Source organism: Berghia stephanieae, chromosome 9, assembly GCF_034508935.2.
Source record: "Berghia stephanieae isolate SIO BIC M18660-M18661 chromosome 9, UCSD_Bste_1.3, whole genome shotgun sequence".
Lineage (NCBI taxonomy): Eukaryota > Metazoa > Mollusca > Gastropoda > Nudibranchia > Aeolidiidae > Berghia > Berghia stephanieae.
The window spans coordinates 8,099,416-8,118,100 of NC_088368.1; the positions used below are offsets into that span (position 1 = coordinate 8,099,416).

Here is an 18,685-nt window from a genome sequence, read left to right on the forward strand (position 1 = left end):
AATTCCCCTTTGTCTTACTTTTTTCTCACATCATTTTACTTGTAGATACACCTAGAATGTTTTTACTATTCAACTTTCTTCCTTTTTACTGGCGCTGATATGACCTAAATGTGTTGCCAACGCCGTAAAACCCCTAAAAACAAACAATCCAGTCCAGGATAAAACCAGAAAGCTGCAGGAAAAGGGACAACAATTTTGGGGTATTAAAGACTACCAGTAGTCCACACTCTGCTTGTCCGGACTAAAACTGAGAAATCTACTACAAAGACAATTTCCTATCACAGAAAGTAATGTCTTTATTTCTTCCTTCACAAAAAAAAAAAAAAAAAGAAATCAAAAGAATTAAGTAATTAACTTGGACGGAAGTTGATGTATTAGTACATGTGAAAATCACAACCATCATTCACAGACACTGACATAAATTTTTTTAATGAAATAACAAATAAAAAAAAAGTTTGACAAAACATAAATCTAAAATCAAAATGAAATACACATTCAAACTGTTTCAAAGACAACCTCCAAAAAAAAAAAACAACTTTGAATGTTAAATAATATTTTCTTTTAAAAATTCCTATTGATTTTTTGGGACTTACTTGGTACATTTTAGTATCACGTTGAGATCTTTTCATAATAAAATTAAATCATGTATTTGGTAATATTTAAATAAATTAAAATGTATCACAGACCGAACAAATAAAAATCGCAGTGAAAAAAAAGGGAGAAATCTTATCTCACAAAGTATGACTTTTGTATAGAAAGGTACAAAGTTTTAAATGTAGATGACTTAAAAACAAGGATACTCCACTTCATTAAGAAAGTTTTAGCGGATAATTTAAAACCAAAAAAAGAAAAGAACAGCTACCCTTTTCTAAAAATATTCTTTGCTATGAGAAATTTTAATCCCATACTTAAAAACGATTTTGGTCATATTATTTCCAAACATCTTTTTTTTCTTTGTGTATGTGTGAATATTTGAAATAAGTAATTTGACAAGTCTTGCTTAGTTTACAATTAAGTACAAGTCTAATGGATTGCAAATAATGTTGAAATTTCTACTTATTCCACCCAATGCCGCTTCCACTTCATCCATTGCTTTATTCATTCAAAATGCTTCCAAAACAGCCTTGCAAAAACTCGACCTCGTACAATAATTTACAATCATACTCATAACCATGCACAACATAAAAACAGCAGTCATCGTTGTCATCCTTGTTAGTCTCCAGGACCATATCCATATCTCCCATAATATCCATCATCTGGGTCACCGTACTCTCCTCCACCAAATTCAGGACCATAGGGGTCAAGGGCACGGCCATAGGGGTCAACTTGATGTCCATCTTGTACAAATCCAAGGTGACCTTCAGGTCGGACATATGGATCATCTTGGTCATAGCCAGACATTCTGCGGGGAAAAAAACATTGCAAATAATGGAAGTGTCCTGGTTTTGAATAGTAAAAGTAAAAAAGAGTATCTTTGCCAGCATTAACAAGCATCTCATACTCGTCTGGCATTCAATATTTAACACAGACAGTGACTTGATGGGTGATAATCATCACTCCTTAGTTGTTCACTTGTGTAATACACTTAAAATACATGTCTTCAATTAACTGTAAGCGAGTTGCCACTAAAAGGACAAGTGACCAATCTTGTATGGATAGAAATTTGGTACCCTACAGCCTGCTGCGGACAGAAATGAAGCCTTCTGATTGCATAGAGCATGGTATATATATATAAATGTGTATAATGTAATTGTTTTCATTTACTTTTGATGACTTGATGCCAAGTTTAGCACTTGAACATATGTATCCCCCCTTCAAAGCCTGATTGGGATTGTCAAATGAGTAGCATTAAAAAAATTGAGAAAATCTATACAAATAGAATATGAAAGAAAATCCGAGTTGTCTCACCCATATCCTTGAGAGTAAAGATCAGAGTACATTCCAGCATCGTCAATGTACTCAGGTGTCAAGTGACCATCCATCATCATGCTGTTCTCATAGCCCTCTGGATTAAAAAAAAAAAAAAAGAAACAAGAATTTACTCTCTGTATTTTGATGTCCTTTTTTCCCATCGACTGATGTCATCAGTTAGATCACTTGGCAAATACATGACCTGAAAGTGTTGCAATCATCTGTTAACCTATTAATTAGACAATTTTAAAATAGCATAACAAGTTATCGAACCACTCCCAGGACATGAATTTTTCCTTAAAAGCAGGAAATCATTGGCAAAAAACCCCAAAAACATACAACAAAACAAAAACAAAAACAAATTGTGCTTTTATATAGCACAATATCCAGTTTAGTGACCCATGTCATACCATACCATGAAAGCAATCAGATGTATCAAGTATAGACTTCTACTAAGCCTTACCATGAAAGCAATCAGGCTTATCTCGTATAGAGACATATGCCATACCATGAAAGCAATCAGGCTTATCTCGTATAGAGACATATGCCATACCATGAAAGCAATCAGGCTTATCTCATATAGAGACATATGCCATACCATGAAAGCAATCAGGCTTATCCAGTATAGAGACATATGCCATACCATGAAAACAATCAGGCTTATCCAGTATAGAGACATATACCACACCATGAAAGCAATCAGGCTTATTAATATCGAGACCTATGCCATACCATGAAAGCAATCAATCTTATCTAGTATAGAGACATATGCCATACCATAGAAGAGATCAGGCCTATCCAGTATGTCTGTGTCTTGTAGATATGGATCATATCCAGCATCTTCTGGATACATCGGCCCCATGTCATCAATCTGTCTTGACTCCACCATTTCAAGCCACTGGGAGTTGTGCCACCTGAATTTCTCAAGCTGAATCTTCTTAGCCCATTCTGGATCAAATTCCTGAAAAAATAACAAGACATTTATGACTCAATTCTAGTGTGAATGAGTAACAGTTAAAAGCAGTGACTATTGTAAGGAAGCTAGAAGACTGCCCAACAGGTGACTTGAACTATTTCACAGAATCTGGTGCTATATAAATGCGTATGTCTATTTTTTATATTCACGATGGAATGCACCAAGGAAAGGCATTTTGCAGACATTTTCCTGATCATATTCAAGATGACTGTTTAATGTGGAGGGTGTCTTGCTGTAAGGCTATGCGGTTATGTGATTTTGTGGTATACTAATCGCTTTCAGATCGGAAGGTCCTGGGTTCGAGCCTTGTCCTTGGAAAAGGCTCTTTACTAACATTCTCTCATCGTACTCAGGTGTAAAATTAGTACCTGGCCGTTATCAGCAGTCTCTGTCAGGGAAAAAAAAATGTTATACTGCCTAACAGGTGTCATCACTTGTTTTACATGTTGCTGTTGGTCAAAGACCCCTTGTAAAGCTCTTTGAGCATGTTAAGTGGACATTGCGCTATATAAAAGCTCTTTTTCTTAAGGCTGTTCTTTGGCCTTAAAAGCTGCTTGTCTCACGTTATGCGTTAAATGTATATTGTTCCAACACTAGCAGAGAAAAACAAACAAACAAACTACTGTAAAGGACGAAGAGCTTGGGATTTAACATGAAATGGAATGGATAGGTGCTGTATAAATGCAATACAGATCAGTAGGTAATTGGAACACTGCTTCATCGGAACAGCTGCTTATTGGCTATCAACTGTCAGTGCCAGAATTTTTGCTATATATTTTCTACTCGGTAACAAGAAAATCAGAACACATGCAGGTCAAATGGAACAATTTTGTTTTGACCAAGACTTGAAAAATATAAATATCCCTAATGATATTAACAATAATCGAATCACCCATTGTCTTAAAATGAAAAATAGGTCCGTTAATTAAAAATGGCATCAAGCTTATCACCATCCATTGCCTTTTATTTGACTGCCCCGGAGAACAACAAATAATTAGTGACAGTTCAGATAATGATGCAATGGTATATTTGCTTTTAATGTTTCGTTAATCAAAATGTTATGATGTGGTGTTGTTAATTTTATAGTGAAACAGGATTCATGTATCTTCATTTAATTTGGCATATGTTCCAAAAAGCAAGGTTGACAATTCATTATATATGTGTAGTCATTCGATATGATCACTCATTCTCTTTGTATCATCATGCCTAAAAATTGATATAAAATGTTATAAATAACAGAGGATAAAATTTAAACAAACAGCTGAAAGGGTGCTCTGTATCTCTATTGTTATAATTATTACAATAAACATTATCTTAAATAGGTTGTCCCTATTAATCGTCATTTAACTCACTGACTGCCACAGGTTTCGAAAATGGAATTCCCTTGACTGCCAGAGGTTCCGGCATGTTACTCCAAAAATCATAATGACCACACTTTTTAAGATAATAAAACACTTTAAAAAGCAAACAAACCTGTTTTAGTTGTTCTTTCAAATGATGCCATTGAATTTCATGTAGCTTTATTCTGGATTTTACAATGTTTTTTTGAAAATAGGGTGTTTATTGCCAAAAACGAGAATTATAACTCTTCCTCGGACTGTCTTACTGTCTAAATATCTATAATATAATTGTTTTCTTTACAGAAACCAAGCAACAACATAATAATAATACTAGAATGCTCAGGAACAAAGTCACTGTCATTATCATTACTTAAACACATGTCTGGCTCATCAAAATCATCTTCGCTACTAGAAATATAAGGATTTGGGGCTTGAAAAGCATCAAATACGTTTCTTCTTGTTCTTTCTGCCATGGTTGCAAATCACGGAAAAGAAGTCAGTTTATCGAGTACTATTCGTGCTAGTAAAAAATGTCAACAGTACAAAGTACCCGATCATGTTTGGTATGAAAACAAAGCGAAAGTCGCGAACTACGACGTCGGCAAACTGCCACGGCCGATACTGTTCAGTGAATACAGATAATAAATAGCAAAGTATGAAACCGAGGGGGTTCGGTCTTGGCAGTCAGGCTTAGAATGAAAAAAAACGAGACGTGTCGGTCATGGCAGTCAGTGAGTTAAGAAATCAAATAACTAGAATGACGTTTAATTGGAACAATTTCTGCATAATGGTGCTGTTCCAAAAGCAGCTTGCCCTGTATTAAAAATTTTTCTTTGTTTGTACAATTGCTCATCTAAACGAATATAGATAAAACAAGACTTTGTAAACTTACGGCAATCATGTCCAATGTATTGTCACAGACTTTGCGTATCTCCGCATTCTTGTCATGCATCAAGTCTATCAAGTATGCTGGGGCTTCTGATTCAAAATGATGTAAGGAAGGGACTGGGTTTGGCTTCAGTCTAAGCTCTGTAGGTTGCTCTCATAAATATGTTTATAAGACATATAGAGTTAAAAGAGTGATCAGGCCCAGCAAAATGGACTTCATCCAAATTTGTAAAATGGAGAGTAACGCTTACTGAACAAGACATTATTGTAGACCTCAAATTCAAGAATCTAATCTTCATCAAGATCTTAAATTAAATAATGAAAATAGCTACTTAAAAAAAAACTAATACAAACTGGAAAAAGTGAAAAGTCAAATATAAAGAATTCTATCCTTAGTCTTTGTCGCATGTCGATGTTGTTTACCACTGCCTACTTTTTGAAAAACGTAATTTCTAGCATATCCAAGTATCAAATCACTAGATTGAGACTCGGCAACCTAAAAGTTTGGGAGTTAACATAGAATGAGATCTCTCTAGTTGATTTGGACTCTCAAAGAGAGTGGAAAATAAATAGAATGGTTGAATATGTTTATAAATGCAAATAATTAAATAAACTTCCTAGAAGGCAACTTAGGTAAATGAGGATCAAGATGATTTCTTAGGAAGAGAAACTGCACTTATATAAATGAAAAAAAAAAAAAAAATAGCTGTATCCTGATAGCAAAAGGTATAAAATTAAATGATAGTCACTTTAAATTCACTATACAATACATCTGGTAAATACTATACAAATGCCCAAATACAATATATGTACCCAAAAAAAAAAAAAAAAAATAAAAAAATAAATAATGAAAATTCGGGTCAACTTAAATACTGATCACGCTTAAATTGGCTTCAAGGATACGGGTATCTTTAATGATGATTTCCCTGGTTGCCTCATGGAAAATCATCTGGTAGAACACGTAAACAATCTGACATACTATCTCATCATCTTCCTGTTTAGCTGGAAGAAAATGGAACAAATGAAAGATGGGAGAAAAATAAAATGTTGAATAAAAGGTCAAACAACACTTGAGAGAGACTCTTTTAATAATAATAATAATAATAATAATAATAATAATAATAATAATAATAATAATAATAATAATAATAATAATAATAATAATAATACTGCACACTTATATAGCACCAACATCTCATGCAATATGAGCTCTAGGCGCTTTACAAAAATAGGGCATAACAGCTTCATGCTCCCTAACACTACCAGACAAATATCAAAATTACAGAAACAAAATATTAATCATTAAGAGCAGAAGTCAGAGACATAATACCTCTAGTATTTGGGTATACAGGACCAATAAATGGTAATTATAAAGGGAAAAAAAACAAGAGACAAAACCCAACAACGTTTCAAAAAGAACGGTAATAAACGAATATAAAAGTAAAAGCCCACAATCCTTAATTACTGACACAATAAATCAATAATTTCCTTTAACTGAATTACACTTTGGTTCAGATTGCATGGATAACAGTATGTACCTAGAAAAACAATAAGAATAATTATGAGAGCTGTTGTAATATTTTAAAAAGGAGGAATAGAACCTCACCCGTACACAGATAAAAATGTTAATTAGTTGTATCTGATACTTTTCAGATTTTTACACTTAATAATCATCACATAGATAACACCCACCATTGAGTAATTCAATCAACAGATGTATAATGTTGCTCTCAGCCAAGATCTTAGCACATGCATTGTCACTGCAGACTGTTCCCACCAGGATGATAACCTCTAGAATGACATCATCATCTGCCGCTCCTAGAACAACAAATCAAAAAGGAAATAAATTTTGAAAAATAGAGTTTTATTTTTAACCAAGCCAAAGGTCTAAACTATATATAGTTTGTTGGTAAGGGTAGTGATGTGGTTGTAGTAGACGTGGTAATGATTATGATGTGGTGGTGGTGGTGATTGTAGTAGTAGTGGGAGAGATGATAATGTGGTGGTGGTGGTAGGGATAATGATGTGCTTATGGTTTTAATAATGGTGGTAGAGATCAAGGAAATGATTGCAACACCAATACTGTGTTCATTAATTTGATATTGCCTGTGCTTATCATTATGTTAGCAAAAAGTGAGTTTATCAGCATGACAGGAGCAGGAAGGGTGGACAGTAAAATGAAGCTTCATTGTAAAATCACCCTCAAACACATGTAGACTCATAATTACCGGGCTGCAATTTCCCTTTAATCCAAGGTATGAGATTGTATTCTGTCAAAATCAACTCGTAGTCAAGATCTGGTATGGTGAGATTCCCAAGGATTCCCAGACATTCAAGGCTGAAGTCTTCGTTCTCACACTGTAGGATGTGCATGCACAGGTCAGAGATGTAGTCCTGATGATGAAAGAGTATCAAAAATTCATAATGAACTGTAAAATATGATGCATCACGAAACAAAGCAGAGAGAAAAACACAAGAAAGTAATCATTCTAAAAAAGTTCAGGGTTATTTGAATCAGTTTTGAATGTCAAATACCAGCTGTTTGGCAATCAGATACTTGGTATTGGTGGCCTTGTAATACTGTATCTATAAAACAAAGTCCAGCAATATTGAGAGAAGTCAGTGACCATAACTCTGGTACAGTGTTCAAGGCTAAGGGCACTATAAACATTTTACCCCACTGCAGAAGTTCCTAGTTATAAGCAGTGAATGTCAATACAAACAAGGGTGCAAAACAGACAACAAGCCATTTCATTCAGCTTTATGAAATGGAAAATTGGTTCCAAATGGCATTATTTTGGATTGTGAAGCACACTGAGTATGGTGAAATCATGGAAGTTGACTGTAAATTTGGACGTTTATCAATGTTCATATCTATTTCAAGTTGTAATGAGTTTAAAATTTTTGTCAGTAAATAGCAAGTACCAGTAAAAATGATAAACATTATAATATCAAACCAAATATAGCAAATAATCTTACAATGAAAAGATTCTTGGTGGGGCCAGGGTGCTGGGACAGGTTGCGTATCATCTTCATCAGAAAAGGATCTTTGAACTTAAAGGCCCTCTTCATGAGCATCTTGAGACCTGGTCCTTCACAGATAATCTGTGCTGTTCGTTTATTAGCAGCCAGGTTAATGCAAAGGGCCAATAACTCTAGATCTGGATTCTCTGGACTTTCCAGCAGCAATTTCATGGCCTGAAAAGAAATTGTTAACCATCAATCAACAGTATCTATTTTTTTTTCTTTTCCTCCTTCAGAGATTATACATTTATAGAAAAAGAGACAAAGAAAAGTCCTCATTCGTGGTGATAATAGTAAAATGCCAGATAGTGGGAAACAATGTTAACAAAGCTAAATCCAATATCAAATAACTATGACTATAGGAAATAAAATATAAAATAAAGAAATCAGCTTCCCTCCCCCCCCCCCCCTCCAATTCAGATCAATCGTCATTTTTTCCCAGACTAAAAGGTGATGAAAGAAATTAAAGAAAACAAAAAACAAAATAAAAAACACAAACAAAAAAAAAACTCCTCTAAAAAAAGGAGGATTTCCACTCACTATTGGAACGCAATCTGTGTAGGTGAACATGGTCTTTGCTTTGTCATCCATACTAATGTGGTACAAGATACATAACACTAGTTGGCAGTGGTTCTCATTATCTGAAGGAGAGAAAATTTTTATTAACCCTTAATGGGTGATGTTTTATTTTACTCTAAACTGATATAACAATCTTTTCATTGTAAGATTATTGTCTCTAAACCTTTCTGTTTTCACCAAGACAGAGATAACAATGGTGAGACTGAGCCTTCATTAAGTCGTTATTGCTCACTTTGTGAAAATGATGCGGTTTTGTGATCTAATGGAATGACACTCGGCTTGTCACCTGTAGGACATATGACATATTCACCCAATTTGGGTAGCACATAAAACTGAGTCTTAGAAAAAGGCCCTCTCCTCACATTCATTACCTCACCAAACTCTGGTGTGAACTCTGACTACAATTGACAAGATGGACAAGACCGCTCTTTCTGTTTTAAAAGTATTGTCGAAACTCTCATCACGTGCAGAGCAATATCCAATGGTACTTGTCCATGAGTGTATACGATCCCTAAACGCAGAGTTAGTTCCACTGATAACTTTTGTTTAAATGCCCTAAAAAGAAGTTCCAAGCAATTTGAAGACAGGTCTTATATTCATGCTGCTGCATTGGTAATGAATTCTCTTTCTTCTGATCTTAAAATCAAAGTAAGCGATTCTGAGGAAACTTTAAAATCATTTAAAAACACATTTAATTTGTTTAAATGTTACATTTCTGATGATTATTGAATCTGTATCTCATAGTTCTGTATTTTCTATTGTCACATTAATTACTTACGTATGTACTTGTGCGTATGTGTGTGTGAGTGAGGAAATGGATGGAATCGTTGATATTTGTTATTTCAATGTGCACATAAGGCCGTGTGTTCATGGGACAAGGGCACTATATAAATGATATATTATCATTAAATAAAAACTGTTCTAATAAATCACACATTGGCCAATCATGAAAGCGGTATAGTCCTGTTGTTGTTGGCCGCAATGATAAACTTAGATTACCACACTCTGAGGTCAAATCTACATACAGTGAATGCCACGTTTGGGGCTGATTCCACTATCCAGATGTCTCTGTAATCCGGACAAAATGTTGGGGAACAGAAGTGTATGGATTAGAGAGATGTGACTGTATATATAATATACCCATGTGTCCAGCTACATACCCCCTATAAACCAGATCAAGACACAGGCATAAAATACTTGCTATTTCAGATTCAATGACATATTCACAAATATGTGATATAACATCCTAAGTCTGTATTATATTGGGGTGAATAAAATTTTTAAAATTGAATAGAAAGTGCAAAACGGTTAAGATTTGTTTCTAAATTCATAACTTCAGTAGTTTGAGAAACATTTGTTCTTCTCAGTGAGTCAGATAAACTGAAACAAAATGTCATAATCAAGACATATACTGTCAATTTTTAGTAGATGGTTGATCCAAACATAACACTGAATTGTGACGATTGGTCACATATATGTTTCAGCATACAATAGGTAAATTATTAGAGAGAGAGAGAGAGAGAGAGAGAGAGAGAGAGAGAGAGAGAGAGAGAGAGAGAGAGAGAGAGAGAGAGAGAGAGAGAGAGAGAGAGAGAGAGAAGAGAGAGAGACAAGAGAGAGAGACAGAAAGAGAGAGAGAGAGAGAGAGAGAGAGAGAGAGAGAGAGAGAGAGAGAGAGAGAGAGAGAGAGAGAGATAGACACAGAGAGAGACAGAGAGAGACAGAAAGAGAGAGAGAGAGAGACAGAAAGAGAGAGAGAGAGAGAGAGAGAGAGACAGAGAGAGACACACACACACAGAGAAGAGAGACACACACAGAGAGAGAAGAGAGAGACACACACACACAGAGGAGAGAGAGAGAGAGAGAGAGAGAGAGAGAGAGAGAGAGAGAGAGAGAGAGAGAGAGAGAGAGAGAGAGAGAGAGAGAGAGAGAGAGAGAGAGAGAGAGAGTAAGAAAAAAAAAAACTTACTGAGCAGGCCAACAAGTTTCGGCAGAAGCCCAAATTTGACAATTTTGCTGCGGATGTCGGGATCAAAGCTGAGGTTGAGTAAAAGACGAATTGTGATGTTGAGAAGGTCTTCATGGTCACAGGGGATAAGTTTTGTCAATTTTTCTACGATGTTCAGGTCAACCTGAGAGTGACAACAAAAAAAAACAATTTTTTATTTTATTTTAGTGAAAAATTTATGTATCAACTGGTATAGCATTTTAACCCATTTGAAAACAAACTTGATCTGAGTCTCGAACAATGTAAAAAAAAATATATTGTCAGATGAGATGGCCACCTACCATTTCTTTCTTGTTCTCAATAAAAATGGAGAGTTTCTTGAGGAAAGAAACAACCAGGATGAGAAGCTCAAAGTTGTCCCTGTCCAGAGTTGCTACAAGCATCTTCACCATACTCTTGTTTCGCATCTTCAGCTCCACACTCAAATCTTCTGCCAGGTTTAACAGGAGGTAATAGGCCACTGGGGTGGGTATGAAATATATAAGTAAATCAACTCATTTTGGAGGTGATGATGATGATGATGATGATGGTAGTGTTTGTGATACTGAGGGGGTGACAGTGAGATGGTGGTGGTAATGATTATGAAGACGTTGGTTGTGGTAGTGACAATGACAATGATGATATTGGTGTAAATATCACCTCGATGGCTGAATGGTAACCCGTGTCTAAAACGAAAGTCAAGCACAAAGTGAGTGTCCGCAGAAGAAATATTGAGTGCAAACAAATGCATTTCTGGCCTTAGTCATGGACAAAGGTTTTTACACACTTTACCCTTCTCAAATCAACTATAAATCTGTACAACACAAAAAAAGCATTGATGGAAATTATAAGGTGATTTATAGTGTATGAAAGGGAACTTAACCTTAATGCTAGGTAATAGTGATAAATTTTACATTGAGCAGTTTCCTAGCCCAGATTTCAATTGACATTTTTTTTTTTAAACCCCAAAAAGATCCAATTCCAATCAAGCATAATTAAGCTTTCAAACTCACCTCTAAGGAGCTGCTCCTGCTTTCTGACTAAGCCCTCATACTTCCTACGGCTCTTCTCATAGTCCTCTTTAAGCTTTAAATTGCTTTTGTCTGATTCAGCTGTAAAAGTAAAAACAAAAACAAAAAATGACATCCTCCAGTGTGAGTCATCAAGAGTTTAATGTTAAATGCTTTTAAGATTTACTCAATATTCAGAGGTAATTTTGGCATCAATAAAACTTATGATCGCAAATACGAAATTAACTTCTTAGTCCCTCCCCCCTCTAGTTTGAGAAATAGATCCATTCTACTCATTGAATTCATAAAATTAATATTGTGTTAATCACTACATAATACTTAGACAGTTTGTCTCAATTGAATGGGGTTGAAAAGCAAAAACATGAACAGACATGATTTACCAGTCTTTTTCTTTTTGTTGAGTTCTTCCACCCAAAGGGAATGTTTCTTCAATTCATGTTGTATGATCGTCATGCAAAGGGTTCCAATTTTAAAGTGCAAAATGACGGCATGGAATGATGAAAAGGATGAGAAGCAAAAAAAGATGTAGATGATGTTGGTGGCCAAATCTGTGCTGCGCTTCCAGTCCTCTCTCAACATACGTACCAAAGCTGAGACCACAGTTTCTATGGATCAAATTTTTTAAAAGCATTGTTGGTGAATCTTTAAGAATAAAAAATCAAGGTTAAAACCTTTCTGCTACAAAGTGCAATGCAAACCGAAAATCACGATCAATTATAAATTACAAAACAATCTTATTGTGTGATACTACAGGGGAGTTATCGTTTAGGTCTGGTGGTGAGACAGACTTGAACTCGAACCATAGAACTGGAAGTCCTACTCTTCCAAGTCTGGAACCGGAAGTCCTCCACCAACAGCAGCAAGACAGGTCTCAAGTCGATTATCAAATCCCATCAGTGAATGCGAGTGAGAAATGAGAACACTGTGTGGAATCAGTATTAGTTCAGATGGAACTCCCAAGGGGCCTTTAACTCTCCCTTCTAGCTACTTCTGTGAGGTTATTGAAGGTTAACTGGTATCAGGCAGTGCCATGCCAATGGAGGAAATTATGGATATTTTTGTTCTGATAAGAGAGAAATATTGCATTGAGTCTGCACATTAAGTCGATGAGAATGGGGGATGAGAAGATGGCAGCATCAGCTATCTTTAAAAGCCTATGGAGGTGGTAAACTGGGTAGTATATCGTCACATTGCACAACATGCATTCAACTGATCACCAATAGGTTGTGGACTAGGACAAATGTGCACTGCTATGCACCATATGTTTTTTCAGGCAAAGCATTCTTTCCAACCCTTGGAATGGAAGGATTTGACCCTGTTCATTGCATTCTGAAAGGGAGAGTCATTCTTATATCTAATAACAGAGATTAAATTGAGTAGGAGGGGTGTGGGGAATGTAATTCACACTGTCATAACCAGGACCAACACTGCTGATGCAGACCATCTATCCTTTTCCACGACATGACAAAAAAATGTGTACATAAATATAATATCATGACAGACTATAATTAATTCAAAAGAACTTTACCGTTTTGAAATAATTCTTCCAAATTATCTGGATTTCTAGCTAATTGTAATATGAGAGCAGAGCCTTTGATCTTTTCAGGGAGATCCTCGTATAACAACTCCAGATATTCATCCACATCATTGATGTTTGCCACTTCATTGACTTCTGTCCCATCAGAAAATCCTGGGTCTTCGGGTTTATCAGATAATTTAGTCTTGCCAGAAGCTGTGAAATTAAATTTAAGGGGATAAAAAAAGGAAAAAAATAGTAAAAATTCTGCATTCAATATTTCAAATTGATGGAGAGTTCAAAACGAAATTTAAATGGTAAATATTATTGTATTGAAAAACGTAATTAGCTAGCATATTTTAAAAAAGAAGATTATCATAGGGGATTTTTAATTGCAATGTTACATACATGACTAAACAAATCACATATTACCTTTAGTAGGAGCCGTCTCTTTCCGATTTTGCAAATAATAGAGCAACTGTTCAACCTCTGGCAGTTTGCTGGGATGGATCAGCTTACATTTGTCTATAATTTCCTTGGCCAAGGTGCTAAGATCACTATTGTCATGAAGCCCCTTCACCCGAATACTGAAATGATGGAAAGGAATAATTATTAAGGTGGCATTTTCTGGGGAAAAAAACTTTCTACAAAACATCAGACTAGCTTCTTCTCATTATTAAACCTCTGAAATCTCACGACTAAAAATGGATTTACTGAAGTAGTTTTTATTAGAAATCATCTTTAATTGCAATCTATGATTTTTTAAAATTATACATTAATTTGGGTCCTTCCCAATGTACACAAAAATTTTTATAGACTTTTTTCATAAAAAGACTGAAATAACCCATGTGACAGGTGCAGCAGTGTTGTTAAGCAAGGTGTTTTGATCACATTAGCTCAGTGGTGTATGTGTGTGTGTGTGTGTGTGTGTTTTCCCATTTCCATGACATCAACACTTGTTGAGCACCTTATCTGTCTTGCCCTCCCATCATTTCCATCACTATCAATAGACAGATTCTTCCCAACATAATATCAGTTTGGGGCAATAGGTCACATTTTAACGTATATTTATTTTTTAAACTCACATTTTCTGACACTCTTTCCTCTCTCCAAGCATGGGATCTCCCATCTCCCCTAGAATGGTGGCTTCCAACTCATAGTTAACCACCAATGCCTTCTCTGTGGGGTGGACATCTATGCTGCCTCCTTTCACCTTCCTGGGGAATAAAAAAAAAAAAGAAACAAAATCAACGATTAAAATAAAATGAAATTAAAAGCAAAGATAGAACAAGGTGTGATCAACATGTTGGGCCCACCAAGAGTTGCTATCATATAAACTAATATACAAGTAAGAGACACGAGCTAACTTCCGAACTAAAAAACAAAAACAAATTTGCAAGAGAATCAACTCACAGAGATCGACCTTATGCTTAGACTTGTCTGTTTCACTTTAATTTACTTTTCTTTAAATTAAATTGATTTTGTATACTCCAGAATGGTTTCCTTGAACACACGTTTTCCTCAAACTAATTCGAATGTCCCAAACTTTTTCATTATTATTCCATTCCTTCCTCAAACAAATTTTTACCTCGAACACGGTTTCCTCAAACTAATTTCACCCAGCCAATGTAAAAAAAAAAAGGGGGGTTGTAAAAATTGCACCAGGTGATTTCGACCACTGATGATTCACTGGCAGGTATAACTACCATCAATTTCAAATTTCAGGGAAATTTAACGGATTAAACCTCATAGTTCAGGGGCAATACGATGCAAAATAGTAATGTCTTAAAAGATAGTCAGACGTCTGATATCAAGAGTGTAATATGGTTACAATGGTGCCAGAGGTTAGTATAAGTATTTGTAGTTACTAATCTGCTTGCAACAAAAGGGGTATCCTCACTTAATAATAATCATATAATATTACTTGAAAAATTCATCAAAATAACACTGCTATTGGTCACGAGAATGACTGACCACAAAAAAGGACATTTTTCTCAAACCACTGTGAGACAGAATAGCTTACCATTACCAATTTCCAAATCATATGGTTTGTTGATGGCTGATCTGATGGTGGGGGTGGTTGTAGTAGTGGTGGTAGGGATGATGGTGTGGCGGCGGTGAAGGTTGTGGTAGTAGTGGTAGGAATGATGATGTCGTGGTAGTTGTAGTACTGGTGGTAGGGATGATGATGTGGTGGTAGTTGTTGTAGTAATGGTGGTAGGGAAGATGTGGTAGTAGTAGTAGTTGTAGTAGTGATGGTAGTTGTTGTAGTAGTGGTGGTAGGGATGATGAGTTGTTGTAGTAGTGGTGGTAGGAATGATGATGATGAGGAGGAGGAGGTGGTTGTGGTGATGGTGGAGGAGGAGGAAGTGGTGGTGGTAGTGGAGGAGGAGGAGGTGGTGGTGGTAGTGGTGGTGAAGGAGCAGGAGGAGGTGGTGGTGGTGGAGGAGGAGGAGGAGGAAGGGGAGGTGGTGGTGGTGTTGGTGGAGAAGGAGGTGGTGGTGGTGGTAGAGGAAGATGAGGTGGTGGTATTCAATCAACTTGTCTGCTATGGAACCATTCTCTAAAATGCACAAGAAATAACTTTTTTTCTTGTACCAACAAAAAATATATTCTGTTAACTAGTCTAATTGTTTGTAGCAGACGACAAATTTCTCCAAACGGTCACGTGACAGCGTAAAAACAACAGAAAGTCTGGGAAGGCTAATTGTCGGTACTTCCTTCCGTGTAAACAACAAAATTCGTATTGAGTCGACTCAACGGGTCAGGTAAAGTTCTGAAAAATCATGTTTCTTAGAAAGTTTTAAACAGAGTAAGGTTGTTTTTTTCCAAAAAACATTTGTCTTTAATGTGAAGGCACGCTCAATGCCTTTAAGAAGGCGTTGACTCTCTGGCTAGACTAGGCACTTTGATAAAATTTTCAAACTCAAAATATCTTAATTTGACCCAGTCAGGGGGATGGGACTTGAAAAAACATAAAATTTGATACCTTATTTGTTTCTCTACGACTTACGGTTCCAGAGTTATTTATATTTTTCTGTTGACATTTTTTGTCAATTTTACAGAGAGAATCTGTGATCTCACTGCTGCCTCAAACCCAGCATCTCGCGGCTATCGGGAAATTTTGAGTTTTGCAGTCAACATGGCCCACTTATTGTTTTCAGTAATTTTGTTTCAATTAAAAAATAAATGGCAAGTGTTAGGTATCATTTTAAAGGTCAGAAAATAAGCTTTATTTTCGTATAAATCATTTTCATGTATGAAAAGTATGGACAAAATTAAGGATAAATGAAAATGGAAAAAAATATGAGGTTTTTGTAAAAAAAAAAAAAGTGGGGTTGATGGCGGAAAAAATAAAATAATGAGCGAGTGTATCAATTTTGATGAAATTTGGCAGAGATGTTCTTCAATTGATTGTCTATCGATGTATGAAGTATAATTAAAATGTATCCATAATTTAAAAAGTTCTTATAAGTCAAAATTTGATAAATTTTTATTTCAATAGCTTTCTGAGAAATACAATCAGGAATTCAGAATAAAATATACCGTTAGAAAGCTTGTTTTGTGCCCTTTAAAATGATACCAACATTAGTCACATAGGTTCACAAATAACGCCATGGTGACCAAAACATTAAAGGGCCAAAAATAAAGTTCCAAAAAACGAGTTTCACCTTACAGTGAGCCTATCGGCGGCCACTGAACTGGAGTTATCAAAGTGCCTAGCTAGACGTCTATCTCTAGTATTAGCAGGAGAGAAAGAAAAAAAAAAAAGACGGACAAAGAGTAGATAGATAGATGAAGATGGTTGGATAGGGCAAGGATGATATATGAAAGAATTGGGGCTGGAGGAAGATGATACATTTAACCTTATGGAGATGTGGCATTCATTAGGCAATCCTGCAGAATCGGATAAGCTGTCTGAAACTGAAAGTCTAGACGTCTAGAAGAAGCAGTCAGTAAAATTTATCTGGCACGAAAATATCGGCCAGAGATTGTTTTCAGACGCGACTGTGAATAAAGACAGCCAATTTATAATAAACCTTTACTTATATTTATATAATCTAGAAAAAAAAATAAGGCTGATAATGAAGTGTGTGTGATGAGAGGAGAGTGAAAAGTGGAGAGGAAAATGGAAAAGAGTAAAACATAACGATCTTACTCCACCTCTTCAAATATCTTGCATCCTCTGCTTGCATCATCATTTTGAAAGCAAAAATCGAAGACAAAATTTAGAACAGTGGGGGGAAAGAGGTTGTAACAGGATCAAAACAGTTAGAATCCAAAAATGTTGGGTATTGGTAATCACATTCTTGTTGAAATTTTCTTTTCGTAAATTTCGTTGTCCGAAGACGACCAAAATATTTTGAACTCTCGAACCAAATAAATAGAAATCAAATGATGTACGAATGATTTCCAAAACTGATTATTCATTCCCAATACGAGCTTTATACATAAATAAGTTTATCAATTGTAAATTATACCCAAAAGAAAATTTATATTTCAACAAAAATTTTAAAATGTATTTAGGTGTGTGAGAGTATACTTTAGATCCTCCGTGTTCTTTCTCCAAGTCTGATTTCCGGTACAATCAGCTTATTTCGACTGGGCCGACTTCCGTGGGATCGTCTAGCAACGACATAGTAAACAATAGCGAGCGGAGAATAATCTATCGACATATTAAGACCGACATAATGATAACTGAGCTGACATTTTAAAAGAAGAAGACTAAGGCATTGCAAAATACATTAAATGAAGAACGAATTTGTAACACCCATCTGAAAATATAACTTCGGTTGAATCGACCGATTTGATTGATCTTATAAATAATAATAACTCAATGTCTTCTTAGTTCGATGTTCAACTATGGATAAGGTTTCACAACATTGCGCGCTATTGACACTGTTACAGTTATTGTTTACAAACGCACGAATAATAATAATAATAATAATAATAATAATAATAATAATAATAATAATAATAATAATAATAATAATAATAATAATAATAATAATAATAATAATAATAATAATAATAAAATAATAATTAATTAATTAATTATTATTATTATTATTATTATATATTATTATTATATTATTATTATTATTATTATTATTATTATTATTATTATTATTATTATTATTATTATTATTTATTATTATATTTTTATTATTATTATTATTTATATTATATTATTATATATTATTATTATTATTATTATTATTATTATTATTATATATATTATTAATTATATATTATTATTATTATTTATATTTTTATCAATTATATAGTAAGTATAAAATTATATACTTAGATGAGTTTTACTATAGTCCTTAAACCCATATTTATAAATGTTTGTTAAATTATTTGTTCATCTGTTTATCATCCATAACTACGTAACAACGTATAACAAACAGGATGTTTTGTATAAAAAAA

The 18,685-nt window shown here is 34.8% G+C and overlaps 1 protein-coding gene across 1 annotated transcript; it reads right to left on the bottom strand.

The window, feature by feature from the left end:
• Positions 1 to 271: 271 nt before the first annotated feature.
• LOC144979617 (kinesin-associated protein 3-like) lies at positions 272 to 17,826 on the bottom strand. Its single transcript, XM_078926415.1, has 17 exons — positions 17,417 to 17,826; positions 14,338 to 14,469; positions 13,685 to 13,839; positions 13,265 to 13,468; positions 12,117 to 12,341; positions 11,719 to 11,817; positions 11,008 to 11,186; positions 10,688 to 10,850; positions 8,680 to 8,780; positions 8,095 to 8,313; positions 7,344 to 7,509; positions 6,808 to 6,933; positions 6,019 to 6,117; positions 5,120 to 5,205; positions 2,689 to 2,872; positions 1,909 to 2,005; positions 272 to 1,402 (listed from the first exon to the last, which is right to left on the bottom strand). Exons 1-17 carry the CDS (start codon positions 17,452 to 17,454, stop codon positions 1,213 to 1,215), a joined length of 2,463 nt encoding a protein of 820 aa, XP_078782541.1. The 5' UTR covers positions 17,455 to 17,826; the 3' UTR covers positions 272 to 1,212.
• Positions 17,827 to 18,685: the final 859 nt, after the last annotated feature.

Coding starts and splice junctions, on each gene's coding strand:
- LOC144979617 (XM_078926415.1), bottom strand. CDS start 17,454: ATGATGATGCAAGCAGAGGATGCAAGATATTTGAAGAG. Junction 6,118..6,807: donor GTTGATTGAATTACTCAATG/GTGGGTGTTATC, acceptor ATTTTCTTCCAG/CTAAACAGGAAGATGATGAG. Junction 2,873..5,119: donor ATACATTGGACATGATTGCC/GTAAGTTTACAA, acceptor TTATTTTTTCAG/GAATTTGATCCAGAATGGGC.